This window comes from Pongo pygmaeus, chromosome 10, assembly GCF_028885625.2.
Source record: "Pongo pygmaeus isolate AG05252 chromosome 10, NHGRI_mPonPyg2-v2.0_pri, whole genome shotgun sequence".
Taxonomy (NCBI): Eukaryota; Metazoa; Chordata; class Mammalia; order Primates; family Hominidae; genus Pongo; species Pongo pygmaeus.
Window position 1 is genome coordinate 22,617,353 of NC_072383.2, and position 17,601 is coordinate 22,634,953.

The 17,601-nt window shown below is 36.8% G+C and overlaps 1 protein-coding gene across 1 annotated transcript in view; it reads right to left on the minus strand.

Annotated features, from left to right (window-relative positions):
• The window catches only part of GYS2 (glycogen synthase 2), a 73,352-nt gene extending 56,036 nt beyond the window's left edge, over positions 1-17,316 (minus strand). Inside the window, exon 1 of the mRNA XM_054443418.1 lies at positions 16,939-17,316. Within this exon, the coding sequence (XP_054299393.1) occupies positions 16,939-17,059 (121 nt within the window). The 5' untranslated portion in view covers positions 17,060-17,316. The remainder of the gene's footprint in view (positions 1-16,938) is intronic.
• Positions 17,317-17,601: the final 285 nt, after the last annotated feature.

Sequence of the window (17,601 nt, forward strand, 5' to 3'; positions counted from 1 at the left end):
AGCTATACCTATAGCAGATAAAATTGACTTTAAATAAAAAACACTAAGATACAAAAGTCATTACATAATGATAAAAGGAACAATTCAGCAAGAGGATATAATATAACAATTCTAAACATTCACACTCAACACCAGAGCATCCAGATATATAAAGCAAATATTATTAGATATAAAGAGTGAGATAGAATCCAATACAATAATAGTTGGGGATTTCAACATTCTAATCTCAGCATCAGATAGATCATCTAGACAGAAAATTAACAAAGAAACATTGGATTTAAACTTGACTTTAGACCAAATGGATCTAACATTTACACAATATGTCATCCAACAGCTACAGAATATATTTATCTCATCAGCACATGAAGCATTCCCCAGGATACACCATATGTTAGAACACAAAAGAAGTCTCAACTAATTTTAAATATTTGAAATCATATTAAGCATCTTCTCAGACCACAATGGAATAAAACTAGAAATCAATAACAAGAAAAACTTTAAAACCTATACAAATACATGGAAATTAAACAACATGCTCCTGAATGAACATTATATCAAGAAGAAAATTAAGAAGGAAATCAAAAATTTTTTGAAACAAATGAAAATTGAAATACAACATACAAAAAGCCATGGGATACAGCAAAAGCAGTGCTAAGAGAGAAGCTTATCAATAAACATTTAAATTAAAAACTTAGAAAGATTTCAAATATATAATCTAATCATGTGCCTCAATAAACTAGAAAAGCAAGAACAAAACCCAAAACTAGCAGAAGGAAAGAAAAAATGAAGAACAGAAGAACTTAATGAAATAGAGAAAAACAACAACAAGGGATTAACAAAATGGAAAGTTGTTATTTAAAAAAGATAAAATGGATATATCTTTAGCTAGACTAACCAAGAAAAAGAGAAGAGACTCAAATAAAGAAAATCAGAAATAAAAAAGAAAATATATTACAACTGATACCACAGAAATAGAAAAGATTATCAGAGACTATTATGAACAACCATACATTAAAAAACTGAAAAATCTAGAGGAAATTAATACATTTCTGGACAGATACCACCTACCAAGATTGAATTAAGAAAGAATAGAAAACCTGAACAGACCAGTAATGAATAATGAAATTGAATCAGTAATAAAAAGTCTCCCAACAAAGAAAATTTCAAGACCAGATGGCTTTACTGTCAAATTTTACCAAACTTTCAAAGAAAACTAACAAGTCTCCTTAAATTCTTTTAAAAATTAAACAGGAAGGAATTCTCCCTAACTCATTCTCTGAGGCCAGTATTATCCTGATTCCATAACCAGACAAGGAGGCAAGTAAAAATAAAACTGCAGGTCAACATCCCTGATGGAACATAGATGTGAAAATCCTCAACAAAATACTAGCAAACTGAATCCAACAGTACATCCAAAAGATAATACACCATGATCAAGTGGGATTTATACTAGGGAAGCAAGAACAGTTCAAATCAATAAATGTGACACATCACATCAACAAAAAGAACAAAAACCATATGATCATCTCAATAGATACAGAAAAAGTATTTGATAAAATTTAATATTGCTTCATGATAAAAACTATCACCAGCCAATCATAGAAGGAACATATCTCAATATAATAAAAGTCATATATGACAAACCCACAGCTAACATCATACTGAATTGGGAAAAGCTGGAAGCCTTTCCTCTAAGAACTGAAACAAAATAAGGATGCCCACTTTCATCACTCCTATTCAATATAATACTGGAAGTCCTAGCCACAGCTTTCAGGTCAGAGAAAGAAAGAAAGAAAGAAAAGGCATGCAAATAGGAAAAGACGAAGTCAGATTGTCCATCTTTCCAGATGACATGATTTTATGTCTAGAAAAACCAAGACTCCACCAAAGCACTTGTAGCTCTGATAAATAAATTCAGTAAAGTTGCAGGAGACAAAATCAGCATATGAAACAAGCAATGTTTCTATACACCAATGATAAACTAGCTGAGAAGGAAATTAAGAAGGCAATCCCATTTACAATAGCTAAAAATTAAAATATTTAGGGATAAATGTAACCAAGGAACTGAAAAGCCTCTATTAGGAAAACTACAAAACACTGATAAAAGAATTGAAAAGGACAGAAACAAATGGAGAGATATCTCATGCTCATGGATCAGAAAAATTAATATTGTTAAAATGGCCATGCTACCCAAAGCAATCTACAGATTCCATGTGATCCCTATCAAAATAGCAATGCCATTTTCACAGAAATAGAAAAACCAATCTAAAATTTGTATGAAATTAAAAAATAGCTCCAATAGCCAACGTCATCCTGTGAAAAAAGAACAATGCTAGAGGTATCACACTACCTGATTTCAAAGTATATTACAAAGGTATAGTAACCTAAACAGCATGACACTGACATTAGAACAGACACTTAGACCAATGGAAGAGAATACAGAACCTAGAAATGCATCCACATATTTATAGCCAACAGATTTTCAACAAAGGTGATAAGAATATACATTGAGGAAAGGACACAATGTTCAAGAAATGGTGCTGAAAAAATTGGATATCATTGGATATCCATGTGCAAAAGAATAAAACTGGACTGCTGATATGGTTTGGATGTTTGTTCCCTCCAAATCTCATGTTGAAATATAATCTCCAACTTCTCAGGATCTTGGAGGATGGGAGGTAGGACGAGATTGCAGCTCCAACTTGGACAGACAGAGCAGCATGTGGAGGCTCGCATTGTGAATTTTAGCTCCAGATAGACTGCAAGAACAAACCAGCAATCCTGAGAGGACCCACAGACCTTCTGAAGGAAGTAGACTGCTCCTGCAGGACCCGAGAGACACCCCAAATACTGTGAGTGCCCCAACTGCGGAAGTGAGATAGGAAGACCCTCCTCTCCTAAACACACACCCCCACTGGAGAAACTGAAGGTCTGTTTGTAGGAGAAGTTTCTGACCTTACCTGGAGTTGAGTTAACTTAGAGAGCCGAGCAAAATACAGATGTAGAGGAAGCAGTGAGAAAGGCCCTGGGAGCTCACTGGGTCCCTGAGCAGGCCATTCCTGCCTGGCATGGCAGGGATCCATCAGGAGGGCAGCCAGAGAAGCAGGGGAAAACACTACACGGAGAAGGAAATCTCCAGCTGAGCTTCATAACAATTTGAATCCAATGAGAAGCCTCCTGGCCAGAACTTGAGGGAGGGTGTGAATTCCCAAGCTCTTTCACAACTAGGAGGCAGGTAGCCTGGGGCAAGTTCTCAAGCTCAGCTTGCCCACCACCTAAAAAGAGGCTTGGGGCTGTTAGTGGGGGCATGATGGGAGTAAGACCAGCCCTTGAGTTTGCATGGAAGCTGGGTGAGGCCTGTGACTTCTGGCTTTTCCCCACTTCCCTGACAATATGCATGACTCAGCAGAGGCAGTCATAATTCTAGGTACACAACTCCATTGACCTGGTAACCTCACCCCCACCCCCCACTGCAGCTGCAGCAAGACCTGCCCAAGGAGAGTCTGAGCTCAGACACCCCTAGCCCTGCCTCCACCTGATGGTCCTTCCCTACCCACCCTGGTAACTGAAGACAAAGGGCATATAATCTTGGGAGTTCTAGGACCCCGCCCACTGCCAGTTCCTCTCTATACTATCATAGCTGATGCTCTCTGGAAAGCACCACCTCCTGGCAGGAGGCTAACCAGCACAAAAATAGAGCATTAAACCATCAAAGCTAAGAACCCTCAAAAAGTTCATTTTGCCACCCCCCTCCCTGCCCCGCCACCTCCAACGGAATAAGTGCTGGTATCCACAGCTGAGAGACCCATAGATGGTTCACATCACAGGACTCTGTGCAGACAACCTCTAGTACCAGCCTGGAGGTGAGTAGACTTGCTGGGTGGCTAGACCCAAAAGAGAAACAACAATCACTGCACTTTGGCTCACAGGAAGCCATATCCATAGGAAAAAGGGGAGAGTACTACATCAAGGGAGCACCCCGTGGGACAAAAGAATCTGAACAACAGCCTTCAGCCCTAGACCTTCCCTCTGACAGAGCCTACACAAATGAGAAGGAACCAGAAAAACAACTCTGGTAATATGACAAAACAAGGCTCTTTAACACCCCCAAAAAATCACACTAGTTCACAGCAATGGATCCAAACCAAGAAGAAATCCCTGATTTACCTGAAAAATGATTCAGGAAGTTAGTTATCATGCTAATCAAGGAGGCACCAGAGAAAGGTGAAGACTAATGCAAGGAAATCCAAAAAAAGATACAAGTAGTGAAGAAATAAATATTCAAGGAAATAGATAACATAAAGAATAAGCAATCAAAAATTTAGAAAACACTGGACACACTTATAGAAGTGCGAAATGCTCTGGAAAGTCTCAGCAATAGAATTGAACAGGTATAAGAAAGAAATTCAGAGCTTGAAGACAAGGTCTTTGAATTTACCCAATCCAATGAACATACACACACAAAAAAGAATAAGAAAATATGAACAAAGCCTCCAAGAAGTCTGGGACTATGTTAAATGATCAAACCTAAGAATAATCAGTGTTCCTGAGGAAGAAGAGAAATCTAAAAGTTTGGAAAACATATTCAGGGGAATAAATGAGGAAAACTTCCCTGGCCTTGCTAGAGTCCTAAACATTCAAATACAAGAAGCACAAAGAACACCTGGGAAATTCATTGCAAAAAGATCATCACCTAGGCACATTGTCATCAGGTTATCTAAGGTTAAGAAAAAGGAAAGAATCTTAAGAGCTGTGAGATAGAAGCACTAAGTAACCTTTAAAGAAAAATCTATCAGATTAACAGCAGATGAAACCCTACAAGCTAGAAAAGATTGGGGTCCTATCTTCAGCCTCCTCAAACAAAAGAATTATCAGCCAAGAATTTTGTTTCCTGCAAAACTAAGCATCACATGTGAAGGAAGGATACAGTCTTTTTTAGACAAACAAATGCTGAGAGAATTTGCCCCTACCAAGCCACCACTACAAGAACTGCAAAAAGAGCTCTAAATCTTGAAACCAATCCTAGAAACACATCAAAACAGAACCTCTTTAAAGCATAAATCACACAGGACCAATAAAACAAGTTAAAAAGCAAAAATGAAAAAACCAAGGTACACAGGCAACAAATAGTATGATGAATGCAACGGTACCTCACATCTCAATACTACCATTGAATGTAAATGGCCTAGATGCTCCACTTAAAAGGGGTGAAAAAAGGCATTTCATGCAAATGGCCACCAAAGTGAGTAGGCAAAACGAACTTTAAAGCAACAGCAGTTAAAAGAGACAAAGAGGGACATTATATAATGGTGAAAGGCCTTGTCCAACAGGAAAATATCACAATCTTAAACATACATGCACCTAACACTGGAGCTCCCAAATTTATAAAACAATTACTAATAGACCTAAGAAATGAGATAGACAGCAACACAATAATAGTGGGGGACTTCAATACTCCATTGAGAGCACTAGACAGTTCATCAAGACAGAAAGTCAACAAAGAAATAATGGATTTAAATTATACCTTGGAACAAATGGACTTAACAGATATATACAGAACATTTCATCCAATAACCACAGAACACACATTCTATTCAACAGCACATGGAACTTTCTCCAAGGTAGACCATATGATAGACCATGAAATGAGCCTCAATAAATTTACTAACAGACCAATAAAAAGCAGTGAGATTTAATTGGTAATTAAAAAATTACCAACAAAAAAAAGTTCAGGACCAGATGGATTCACAGAAGAATTCTACCAGACATTCAAAGAGGAATTGGTACCCATCTTTTTGACAATATTCCACAAGACAGATAAAGAAGGAACCTTCCCTAATTCATTCTATGAAACCAGCATCACCCTAATACCAAAACCAGGGAAGGACATAACCAAAAAAGAAAACTACAGACTGATAGCCTTGATGAACATAGATGCTAAAATCCTTAACAAAATACTAGATAACCAAATTCAGCAACATAACAAAAAGATAATCCACTAGATCAAGTGGGTTCCATGCCAGGGGTGCATGGTTGGTTTGACATATGCAAGTCAATAAGTGTGATACACCACATAAACAGATTTAAAAACAAAAATTACATGATCTTCTCAATAGATGCAGAAAAAGCATTCAACAAAATCCAGCATACATTTATGATTAAAATGCTCAGCAAAATCAGCATACAAGAGACATAGCTCAGTGTAATAAAAGCCATCTATGACAAACCCACAGCCAACATAATATTGAATGGGGAAAAGTTGAAAGCATTCCCTCTGAGAACTGGAACAAGACAAGGATGCCCACTCTCACCACTCCTCTTCAACATAGTACTGGAAGTCCTAGCCAGGGCAATCAGACAAAACAAAGAAATAAAGGGCATTCAAATCAGTAAAGAGGAAGTCAAACTGTCACTGTTTGCTGATGATATGATCATTTATCTTTAAAACCCTAAAGACTCCTCCAGAAAGCTCCTAGAACTGATAAAAGAATTCAGCAAAGTTTCCAGATACAAGATGAAGGTACACAAATCGGTAGCTCTTCTATACACCAACAGCAACCAAATGGAGAATCAAATCAAGAATTCAACCCCTTGTACAATAGCTGCAAAAAAATAAAATACTTAGGAATATACCTAACCAAGGAGGTGAAAGTTCTCTGCAAGGAAAACTACAAAACACTGCTGAAAGAAATCATAGATGACACAAACAAATGGAAACACATCTCATACTCATTGATGGGTAGAATCAATATTGTGAAAATGACCATACTGCCAAATTCAATGCAATCCTCATCAAAATACCACCATCATTCTTCACAGAATTAGAAAAAAAAATTCTAAAATTCATATGGAACCAAAAAAGAGCACGCATAGCCAAAGCAGTACTAAGCAAAAAGAACAAATTTGGAGGCATCACACCACCTTATTTCTAACTATATTATAAGGCCATAGTCACCAAAACAGCATGGTACTGGTATAAAAATTGGCAAATAGACCAATGGAACAGAATAAATAATCCAGAAATAAACCCAGTTACTTACAGCCAACAGATTATCGACAAAACAAACAAAAACATAAAGTGGGTAAAGGACACCCTTTTTAACAAATGATGTTGGGATAATTGGCTAGCCACATGTAGGAGAATGAAACTGGATCCTCTTCTCTCACCTTACACAAAAATCAACTCAAGATGAATTAAGGACTTAAACCTAAGACCTGAAACTATAAAAATTCTGGAAGATAAGACTGGAAAAACCCTTCTAGACATTGGCTTAGGCAAGGATTTCATGACCAAGAACACAAAAGCAAATGCAATAAAAACAAAGATAAATAGTTGAGACTTAATTAAACTAAAGAGCTTTTGCATACAAAAGGAACAGTCAGCAGAGTAAACAGACAACTCACAGAGTGGAGAGAAAAATCTTCACAATCTATACATCTGACAAAAGACTAATATTCAGAATCTACAATGAACTCAAACAAATCAGTGAGAAAAAACACACAAACAATCCCATCAAAAGGTGGGCTAAGGACATGTGTAGACAATTATCAAAAGAAGATATACAAATGGCCAAAAAACATATGAAAAACTGCTCAACATCACTAATGATCAGGGAAATGCAAATCAAAACCATAATATGATACCACCTTACATCTCCAAGAATTACCACAATCAAAAAACAAAAAACAGTAGATGTTGGCATTGATGTGGTGAACAGGAAATATTTCTACATTGCTGGTGGGAATGTAAACTAGTACAACCACTATGGAAAACTGTGGAGATTCCTTAAAGAACTAAAAGTAGAACTACATTTGATTCAGCAATCCCAGTACTGGGTATCTACCCAGAGAAAAGAAGTCATTATGGGCAAAGATACTTGCACACGCATGTGATAGCAACACAATTCACAATTGCAAAATCATGGAACCAACCCAAATGCCCATCAATCAACAAGTGGATAAAGAAACTGTGACATATGTATATATGATGTAATACTACTCAGCCATAAAAAAGAATGAATTAATGGCATTCACAGTGACCTGGATGAGATTGGAGACTATTATTCTAAAAGTAACTCAGGAATGGAAAACTAAACATTGTATGTTCTCACTGATACGTAGGAACTAAGCTATGAGGATGCAAAGGCGTAAGAATGATGCAATGGACTTTGGGGACTTGGGGGAAAGGGTGGGAGGAAGGTAAGGAATAAAAGACTAGGGTGCAGTATATTGCTCTGGTGATGGGTGCACCAAAATCTCACAAATCACCACTAAAGAACTTATTCATGTAACCAAATACCACCTGTACCCCAATAACTTATGGAAAAATAAAAAATATATATATAATTTAAAAAAATTAAAAATAAAAATGTTTTATATGAGTCTCAAAAAAAATGTAATCCCCAATACTGGAGATGAGACTTGTCAGGAGGCAGTTGGATCATGGGAGAGGATCCCTCACGAGTGGCTTAGCATCATCTCCTTGGTGATAAGTGAGTTCTTGCTCATTTAGTTCACATATCTGTTTAAAAGATTCTGGAGCCAGTTGTGGTGGCTCACACTTGTAATCCCAGCAATTTAGGAGGCCAAGGTTGGCAGATCACTTGAAGTCTGGTGTTCAAAACCAGCCTGGCCAACATGGCAAAAATCCCATCTCTACTAAAATGCAAAAATTAGCCAGGTGTGGTGGTGCATGATGGTAGTCTCAGCTACTCAGGAGGCAGAGGCATGAGAATCACTTGAACCTGGGAGACGGAGGTTGCAATGAGCCAAGATTGCACCATTGCACTCCATTGTGGGCAACAGAGTGAGACTCTGTCTCAAGAAGAGAAAAAGAAAGAAAGAAAGAAAGAAAGAAAGAAAGAAAGAAAGAAAGAAAGAAAGAAAGAAGGAAAGAAAGAAAGAAAGAAGGAAAGAAAGAAAGAAAGAAAGAAAGAAAGAAAGAAAGAAAGAAAGAAAGAAAGAAAGAGGGAAAGAAAGAAAGAAAGAAAGAAAGAAAGAAAGAAAGAAAGAAAGAAAGAAGGAAAGAAAAGAAAGAAGGAAGGAAGGAAGGAGAAAGAAAGGGAAGGAAGGAAGGAAGGAGAAAGAAAAGAAAGAAAGAGAAAGAAGAAAGAAAGAAATAAATAAATAAAAAGAAAGAGCAAGCAGGCAGGCAAGAAGGAAGGAAGGAAAGAAGGAAAGAAAGAAAGAGAGAGAGAGAGAAAGAAAAGAAGAAAGAGTGAGAGAAAGTCTGGGGTCTTCCCCTTCTATCCTTTGCTCTTTCTCTTGTCATGTGATGTGCCTTCTCCTGCTTTGCCTTCTGATATGAATAAAAGCTTCCTGAGGCCTCACCAGAAGCCAAGCAGATGTGGGTGCCATGCTTCCTAAACAGCCTGTGGAACCTTAAGCAAATTAAACCTCTTTTCTTTATTGATTACTCAACCTCAGATATTTCTTTATAGTGATGCAAAAATGGCCTAATACAACCCCTATTTCTTGCCATATAAAACATTAATTCAAGATGGATTAAAGACTTAAATATAAAACTTAAAACTATAAAACTACTAAAAGAAAACCTAAGGGAGACACTTCAAGACATGGCTTTGGGCAAAGATTTTATGGCCGACCTCAAAAGCACAGGCAACAAAAGCAAAAATAGACAAATGGAACTATATTAAGCTAAAATACATCTGCACAGTAAAGGAAACAATCAACAGAGTGAAGAGACAACCTGTTGAATGTGAGAAAATATTTGCATACATTTGAAAAGGAATTAATCTCCAGAATATATAAGAAACTCAAACAACTCAACAGTGGAAAAACAAATAATCTCATTAAAAAATTGGCAAAGGATATGAACAGACATTTTTCAAAAGAAGACATGCAAATGCACAACAGGTATGGGGAAAATGCTCAACATTACTAATCATCAGGGAAATGCAAATCAAAACCACAATGAGATATCATCTTATGCCAGTTAGAATCATCATGATTTAAATAAATTAATAAATAAATAACACATGCTGGCAAGGATGTGAAGGAAAAGGCACTCTTAGGCACTATTGGTAAGCATGCAAATTAGTATAGCCACTATGGAAAACAGTATGTAGATTTATCAAAAAGCTAAAAATTGAACTATCATAAAATCCAGCAATCCTATTACTGGGTATTTATCCAAAGGAAAAGAATTCAGAATAACAAACAAATACTGCTACCACACTGTTTATTGCAGCACGATTCACATTAGCAAAGATATGGAATCAACCTAAGTGTCCATCAATGGATGAATGAAGAAAATGTGGTGTATACACCCAACGGAATATTATTCAACCATAAAAATATAAAATCATGTCATTTGCAGCAACATGGATGAAACTGGAAGTCATTATGTTAAGTGAAACAAGCCAGGCATAGAAAGACAAATTTTGCGTGTTCTCACTGATATGTGAGAGCTAAAAAGGTTAACGTCATGTAGGTACAGAGTAGAATGACAGACACCAGAGGCAGAGAAGGGTGTGTACATTATGGGAGGAAGGGAGATGAAGAGAAGTTGGTCAATGGAAACAAACAGGCAGTTAGATAGAAGGAATATATTCCGATGTTCAACAGCAAAGTAGGGTGATTATAGTTAACAACAATATATTGTATATTTCAAAATAGTAGAAGAGAGGTCTTGAAATGTTCCCGACACATAGAAATGATAAATACTTGAGGTGATGAATACCCCAAATACCTGACTTGATCATTATACATTATATGCATGTAACAAAATGTCACATGTACCTGATACATATAAACACGTTATATATCAATAAAAGAAAGTCGATCTCATATTGGTTGAGGCCTGATTGTAAGTAAATCTTTGTCCCTCCAGACATTTCCCTGTACAGTCTTGCTGTGAGGAGCTTCTTTTACTGCTATTTCTTATATTCCAACACCATTTTAGCCTTTTTTTTTGTCCTCCCCATATTTTTACCTCAGTTTTTACTGTTTATATAGCACACTTGGTGCTATAGTTTACCTCAGTTTTTACTATTTATAAAGCACATTTTGCCCCAAACTTCTCTCTTAGCAAGCTAGAATATAAGTGAATGCAATAGCATAGAGACAGGGTCATTCCTATTTTCAAATGTGAGGTATAAACCAAGGAGATTTACATACACATATATATTTTTAAATCTGCAAATAAATAGTTTTATTCTGACATTAAAAAAGAAAACACTTAATATCATTAATGAATGATCATTTTACCACAGCGTAGGTCATTGAATTTGAACTTAACCTTCACTTTCAAACAAGCACTTTGTATTTTATTGATCTCTATTTTCCTGGAACATGGGGGCTATGTTTAGTTTGAGGACAAAGTATCACAACTTTCACCTGAAAGAAAAGATGAGCTACCATGGTACATATAACAATGAGGTGGTTAAAACTCTAAGTCGTCATCTGGCAACACTGCCAATTTACTAAAAATCACTATTTCAAAGAAGTATAGAATTGATATCAACCAAAATAAGGATATCTCTCTCTCCCTCTTTCTTGCTCTCTCTCTCTCCCCCCATCTCTCTCCATCTCTGTCTCTCTCTATATATATGTATAAACACATATATACGTATTATACGCATATGGAGAAATTTCACTATTTTGTATGTGCTTAAAAATTACAGACTTTGGAAGTCATATGACTATTTCAGTGTGTGTGACTACTAATCTGATCCTCCTGTTCGAAAACACAGTTGCAGAGCAGAGAAAGTCATTTTACAGTTAGAATATCATTGTATAAGGCAGCAGGTCTGGTAGGAAGGAGATTAGGTGCTACTTGTGACAAAGGTCAGGAAATATTTGTGTTCCCAGCACTTTTCTAGATCCTCAGTTAAAATCAAAGCAGCTGCAGTCTTGGCAGTGGGAGGTGATACTCACACTTTGAACAAGACCACCTGCACTACCTACAATGGCAGCTCCAAATATTTTATATGAAAGGGGCGTAGACATAGCATGCTGAATGAAAAGGAAGTGAGTAGACTCGTGTTTTCCTTGAAGCTGTGCAACCAAGCATAGTTTTTACATAGATTGTGTGTTTCACATGGTGTGATAACAGCTTGAGATGCCATTGACATGGCCCACCGGCTTATCCACATCAGTAATTAGGGCAAAGAAATCCTAATTACTATGCATCCCATGATTGAAGTAACATTGATGTATATATATTTTTTCCTATTCTTTCTGTTTTTGTGTTTTAAAATGCAATTATGGACTCATTCAAAGTGAAAGCTGGTATGACAATACATGAGCTAACTTCCTCATTTTATGAATAAATTTTATAAAGAAATAAGCTAATACCTACAGAGTGTTTATTAAATGCTAGGCACAGTTCTGAGTGATTTACAACTGGTATTTCTTTTAATTTTCACAACATTATTACAGGTAGATGCTGTTATCTTTATTTTATAGATGGAGAAACTGAGGCACAGAGAGGCTATGCAATAAATCTCAACATCACCCAGGTGATGGTGGAGTTGGAATTCCAAATCATGCAGTCTGACTTTAGAGCCCACAGGCTGTAGACAGCAAGATAATAAGTAAAGGAACGGAGCAACAAATTGATGGATCTTTTTGCTTTTGCTTGTTTGTTTGGAACAGGGTCTCACTCTGTCACCCAGGCTGGAGTGCAATGGCACAATCTTGCTCACTGAAGCCTCACTAGAACGCCTGGACTCAAGTGATCCTCCTGCTTTAGCCTCTCGGGTAGCTAGGACTACAGGTGTGAGCCTCCATGGCCAGCTACAGAAATTTTTTAAATTTCTGTATAAACACGGTCTCCCTATGTTCCCCAGGCTGGTATCCGACTCCTGGTCTCAAACAATTCTCCCACCTCAGCCTTGAAAAGTGTTGAGATTACAGGTGTGAATCACCATGCTGGGCCTTGATGGATCTTTCAAAGTGGTAGGGGGTGGGAGAAAAAGAGGAAGAACAAAAACAGTATCGCAAAAGATAAACATCATTAGGTCTTGGGAAGGATGGGATCGTTTTTATTCTGCTCTAGAGAAAAGCCATTTGGAAAACTTCTGTGTTAACAAAAAACAGCCCAGTAGCTTAGTATTAAACTTTAGAGCAGTTGTTCTTTACGGCAATTACAGGGGCCTTCAGGAAGCTGATGGAAGTGTGAAGTCCTCTTCTCAGAGAAAAGTACTTCTATACACGTGCACCTAATTTTTAGATACAATTTCTGAAGGTTTAGAAACTCCTTGAGTTCACTTATATCAAAGTCCTCACCTTTAGAACTCCTGTCCTAGAAGAGTGGACTCATGATTATAATTTCTTCCATAATCACTTTGACTATAGTTTTCTGAATTCTTCCCTGTGCTACTTGTACCATGTAATTCAGAGGTGTAGTGTCAAGATTGAGGAGGAAGCAGGTAAAGTATGTCCAGCAATATGTTGGCTTAGGCAAAAACAAATTGTTTCTAGTCCATTTTAAGAGGGAAGCATTTATTTCGGGACTACATCGCACAAGTCTTTACAACTCTTAAATTAACTTTCATTATGTGTGACAACATTTATTAAACTTTTTTAATGATGCTAAATATCCTTAGCATGTTAATTTCTCCATAGTCTGTAATGTTCTGAGCAAGTGTGTGCAGAAGAAATGATTGGAGTAAGACCTGGGCAAAGGAGAGAGTAAACATTTTTCCCCCACATTTCGGCAAAACTTTCCATCCTGGATCACACCACAGTCTTATTTCCCTACTCTCCACTCCCTCAACCGGTAACAGTGCTTATTCCAAAACATACCTGACTACTTAGCACTTACCAATACTGTGTATAGAATTTCAGTGACTCCTCATTCATTGTTCATAGCCTGGAGACAAAACTCCTTAAGGCTATTAAGTCCCCCTGAGCTTCACAATCTAGTCCCTGCAGGTCTCTCCCATCTTCTCTCATACTCCTCTCCTTTTCCCTCTCTGAGCCCCCATCAGATCTTCGAACAGAGAACACTTCTGCATCTTGGCATATATAGTTCTCTCACATAGAACACTTTCTCCCCTTTAGCTATTTATCCTTCAAGTGTCAGCTCAAACATCTCGTCATTAGAGAGGTTTTTCCCAAACCTCTAGGTAACTAGGTTAGAAACCACTCCCCACTCCATGGTACACTGTATAGTCTTAGGACACCTGGTTCCCTTAGTCTCACGCTCATCACATTTGACTGTATTGTATGTTCAATGTCTACCTTCTACAAATTTGTCAATTCTTGAAGATTAAGAATCAGTTCTGTATTCTGAACTCTATCTCCCTCGCCTCTCAGTGCCTGATACCTAATAGACACTTGATGAATCCTTACCAAATAATAAAATGGATTAATGAATAAAAGCAATACATTTCAAGGTTAATATTAACAAATTTAAAAGGTTATTTTGAGGTCTGAGAATTAGTACCCAAAACTAACTGTGACTCTCTCATTTGTTATGTTTTTCACATTTCCATTGTTCATGGGCAAAATTCTGGCAGCAAGGGATTTTTCTTCTAAGAAACCTTTTGTTTTCTTGGATGTGAATACATTTCCTTGTTTGCCAGAAAACATGATAAGATAACTGGAGAGTACAACATTCATTTTATTCGTGAAGAAACTGTTATTCAGTTTAAGGGGTTCTTTTTCAGAAAGTTTCAGAAATCCACGACCTTTGACCGCAAGTACTGTGTTCTTTCACCTATAGGATATTTCCTTTGAAAACTGAGGTTTTAATATTTAATTCTTACATAATAGTAAAAAAGTGAATTGGCCTTGGAAAAGACCTAAATCCTGGTCCTAAGTCTGCCATTTGCTTGATCATTAAATGCCTCTATGAATCAATTTTCTCTGTCAAGTGGAGGAGTGGGATTCATAATCTCTAAGATACCTCATATCACTACTATGAAATGCAGGGAAGCAAAAATTCAAATCATTAAATTTAAAGAAACTGGAGTGGTAATGTATTCTTAGGAATAAACACAATAATTATCCATCTATATGAAAATCTCTAACCATACCAGGCTATGATAATATTAAAATAAAGATATATTGAAGATGATATCAACTTGGGTAAATCACATTGTGGGGACCTCTTCACAAAAAGACTTCCCTTCCCCTTGAAAGGGAAATGATAGAAAATAAGTCTTAAAGGCAGCTTAGGGGTTGAAAAACAAATTTTTTCAAAAAAAATCCAGTGAGCATTTTCTATGTACCAGGCACTGTTCTAGACCCTGAGATCAGCACACATGCTACTGATTATAAGATCCATAAAATAACTTAGTTTCACTGGCGTGTTCCCAGTGCCCAGGAAACAGTGCTCCATTAATGTTTGTTAAATGATGAGAAAAGAGGAAAGCAGAAGGGGCTCTGCTCAGGTGCAGGAACTTGTGCAGAGATCTTCTGGACTGATTTCCAGTGCTAACAAGTCCCTTCCAGTTTTATCCACCAATAAGCTATGTCCTTGAGCTCCTGCCCACTCTCTAGAGAAAACTTTTATTTCAAGGCATACTCTGGGATTCACGTGTGATAGAGATGGTTCCATTCCCAGGAACTTTGGGCATATTTAAAAACTGGACTGGAAAAATTTGTGACTAGAAAAAGGATGTTAAGAACACGTACTCATTTCAGGATAAAGATCTCTGAGGAAAAGAATAAAAAATAATTTAAAAAGAAACAACAGAAACAGGTACTCATAAAATACTTCACTTCTCTGTAATAAGGTTTCTGTCCTCCTAGATTCTTTCTCACTAAACTACAGAGAATAAGACCATGCTTTGTTCTCTTATATGCATTCTGTCCACTTCTACATAGGCAAAATTGACTTTTAATTTTGATTTTATGAATGCATACACACGAGAACTTTGAACAGTTAGTATAAGGTGAAAAATCAGAACGCATGCCATATATAATGCCTTTAATTTTGAGATTATGCTGGCTCTGATTAGCCAAAAGAAGGAAGTAATGTATCACATTCTGGTTATTATTTCAAATCCTTTAGATTACTGTAATAAACAGGTAATAATAAACACAAAATGAAAAATAAACATGTTATATATCACAACACATGTCATAATTTCAGATCCTTTAAATCACACAAGTCATCACTGCCATTTACCCAGCAATCAGTTGGCTTGATTCTTCAAGATCTTGAGGAACTCAGCCTTCAAAACCATTACTTTTTCTTTGCTAATGTTCCTTCAATAGTCTTGACACTTTTAAACTAGAGAGTATAAATCCACAAGGAGTTGTTTTATAATTTTACAGATGTCTTTATTTTCAAAATCATTTACATTGTGGTTCTCTACCATGCCTTCTCTTACCCAGCACAAATGAGGTTATACCTCACTCGCAAATTGTTTTATCAATTTGATTTTCTTTATTTTATAATTCCTACATAAGCATAGCATTGAAGAAAAAAATTACTTTCATTCTGAAAAGGAGCACAGTATTTTGCCTTTTGAGAAGCTCCTGAATTAAAACATTAATTCCAAGCTAATTGTGAATATGAAACATTCTTAAGCATTTCATATAATCACTAACAGAATGTAGAGTTAAGGTTTCCAACTGGTTCTAATCACATATACATCTTCCTAAAATAAAATGTTTAATTATACTATTTTGCTGAGAAAAATTTTAAAACAAAAAATGTAAACATTAACTTTTTATTTCTATTTTGTCATAATATGGATTTTAAATTTTAATTTAAATGCACATTCCATGGCAATGGCTAATATTTTCAACTTTCTCCCTCTTCAACACATACACAAGTCTGTATTCATAGCCTGTTGTAATAGACAAGGTTAAATGTAGCCTAAATGTACATTCCATTTAAATGCTTTCCTCACTCACTGGCAATTGGTTATCACTAGAGAGTTATCTGTGAAATCTTACTCTACATTCCTCAGTCACCTAGTGAAGGTGTACTGATCTACCTTCAGGAGCAGTACAAACCTTTATTGGTCACTTCCCAAGCAACTTCAAAGAGCAGTAACTCCTCCACAGGAAGTTCTTCGACTTCCCACTGGGGAAGCCCACCCAGGGATGTTACAGACAGGGATCGGCCTCGAAGCATTCTTCTTACAGTCCTCTGAGACTCCTTTGAATCCCTGTTTCAATTAGTTGTAATCCCAGGAGAAGTACGCTTAGAGACACAAAAGTTAGAGTTGGTAGAGTTACCAGGCTTTGGTAGCTTCTCTTGGGAATAAACTAGTAGCATGAAATCTTATGTGCTTCTCAGAGAATTCCTGGTGGAAGGAGGAATTCTTCCGCCTCTTTCCCGTCTTTCTGGGCAGGTATTGTGAGGACAGTATCTGCCCTATCAGTATCTACCCAAACAATCCAGAGCTGTCAACAGAAAAATCCTGTGATTCAGGACATAGGTAAGCACCTCCCGGGATAGGCAGGGCATGACCCAAGTTCAGTTTTAGCCCTTGTCCTTTTGACCAGACTCCTAGATTCATACAGTTACCAATGCTTATTTCATCATTTCCAAAGTGATCCAATATTGGCAACTCCCCTCATAAAGTTTGCAGGCCTCCTTAGATTACCCGTAGACTGATTGGGACATATTTTTATGCTTTAAATCCCTTTGGATTTCCTAAGTATTTTTCTTTC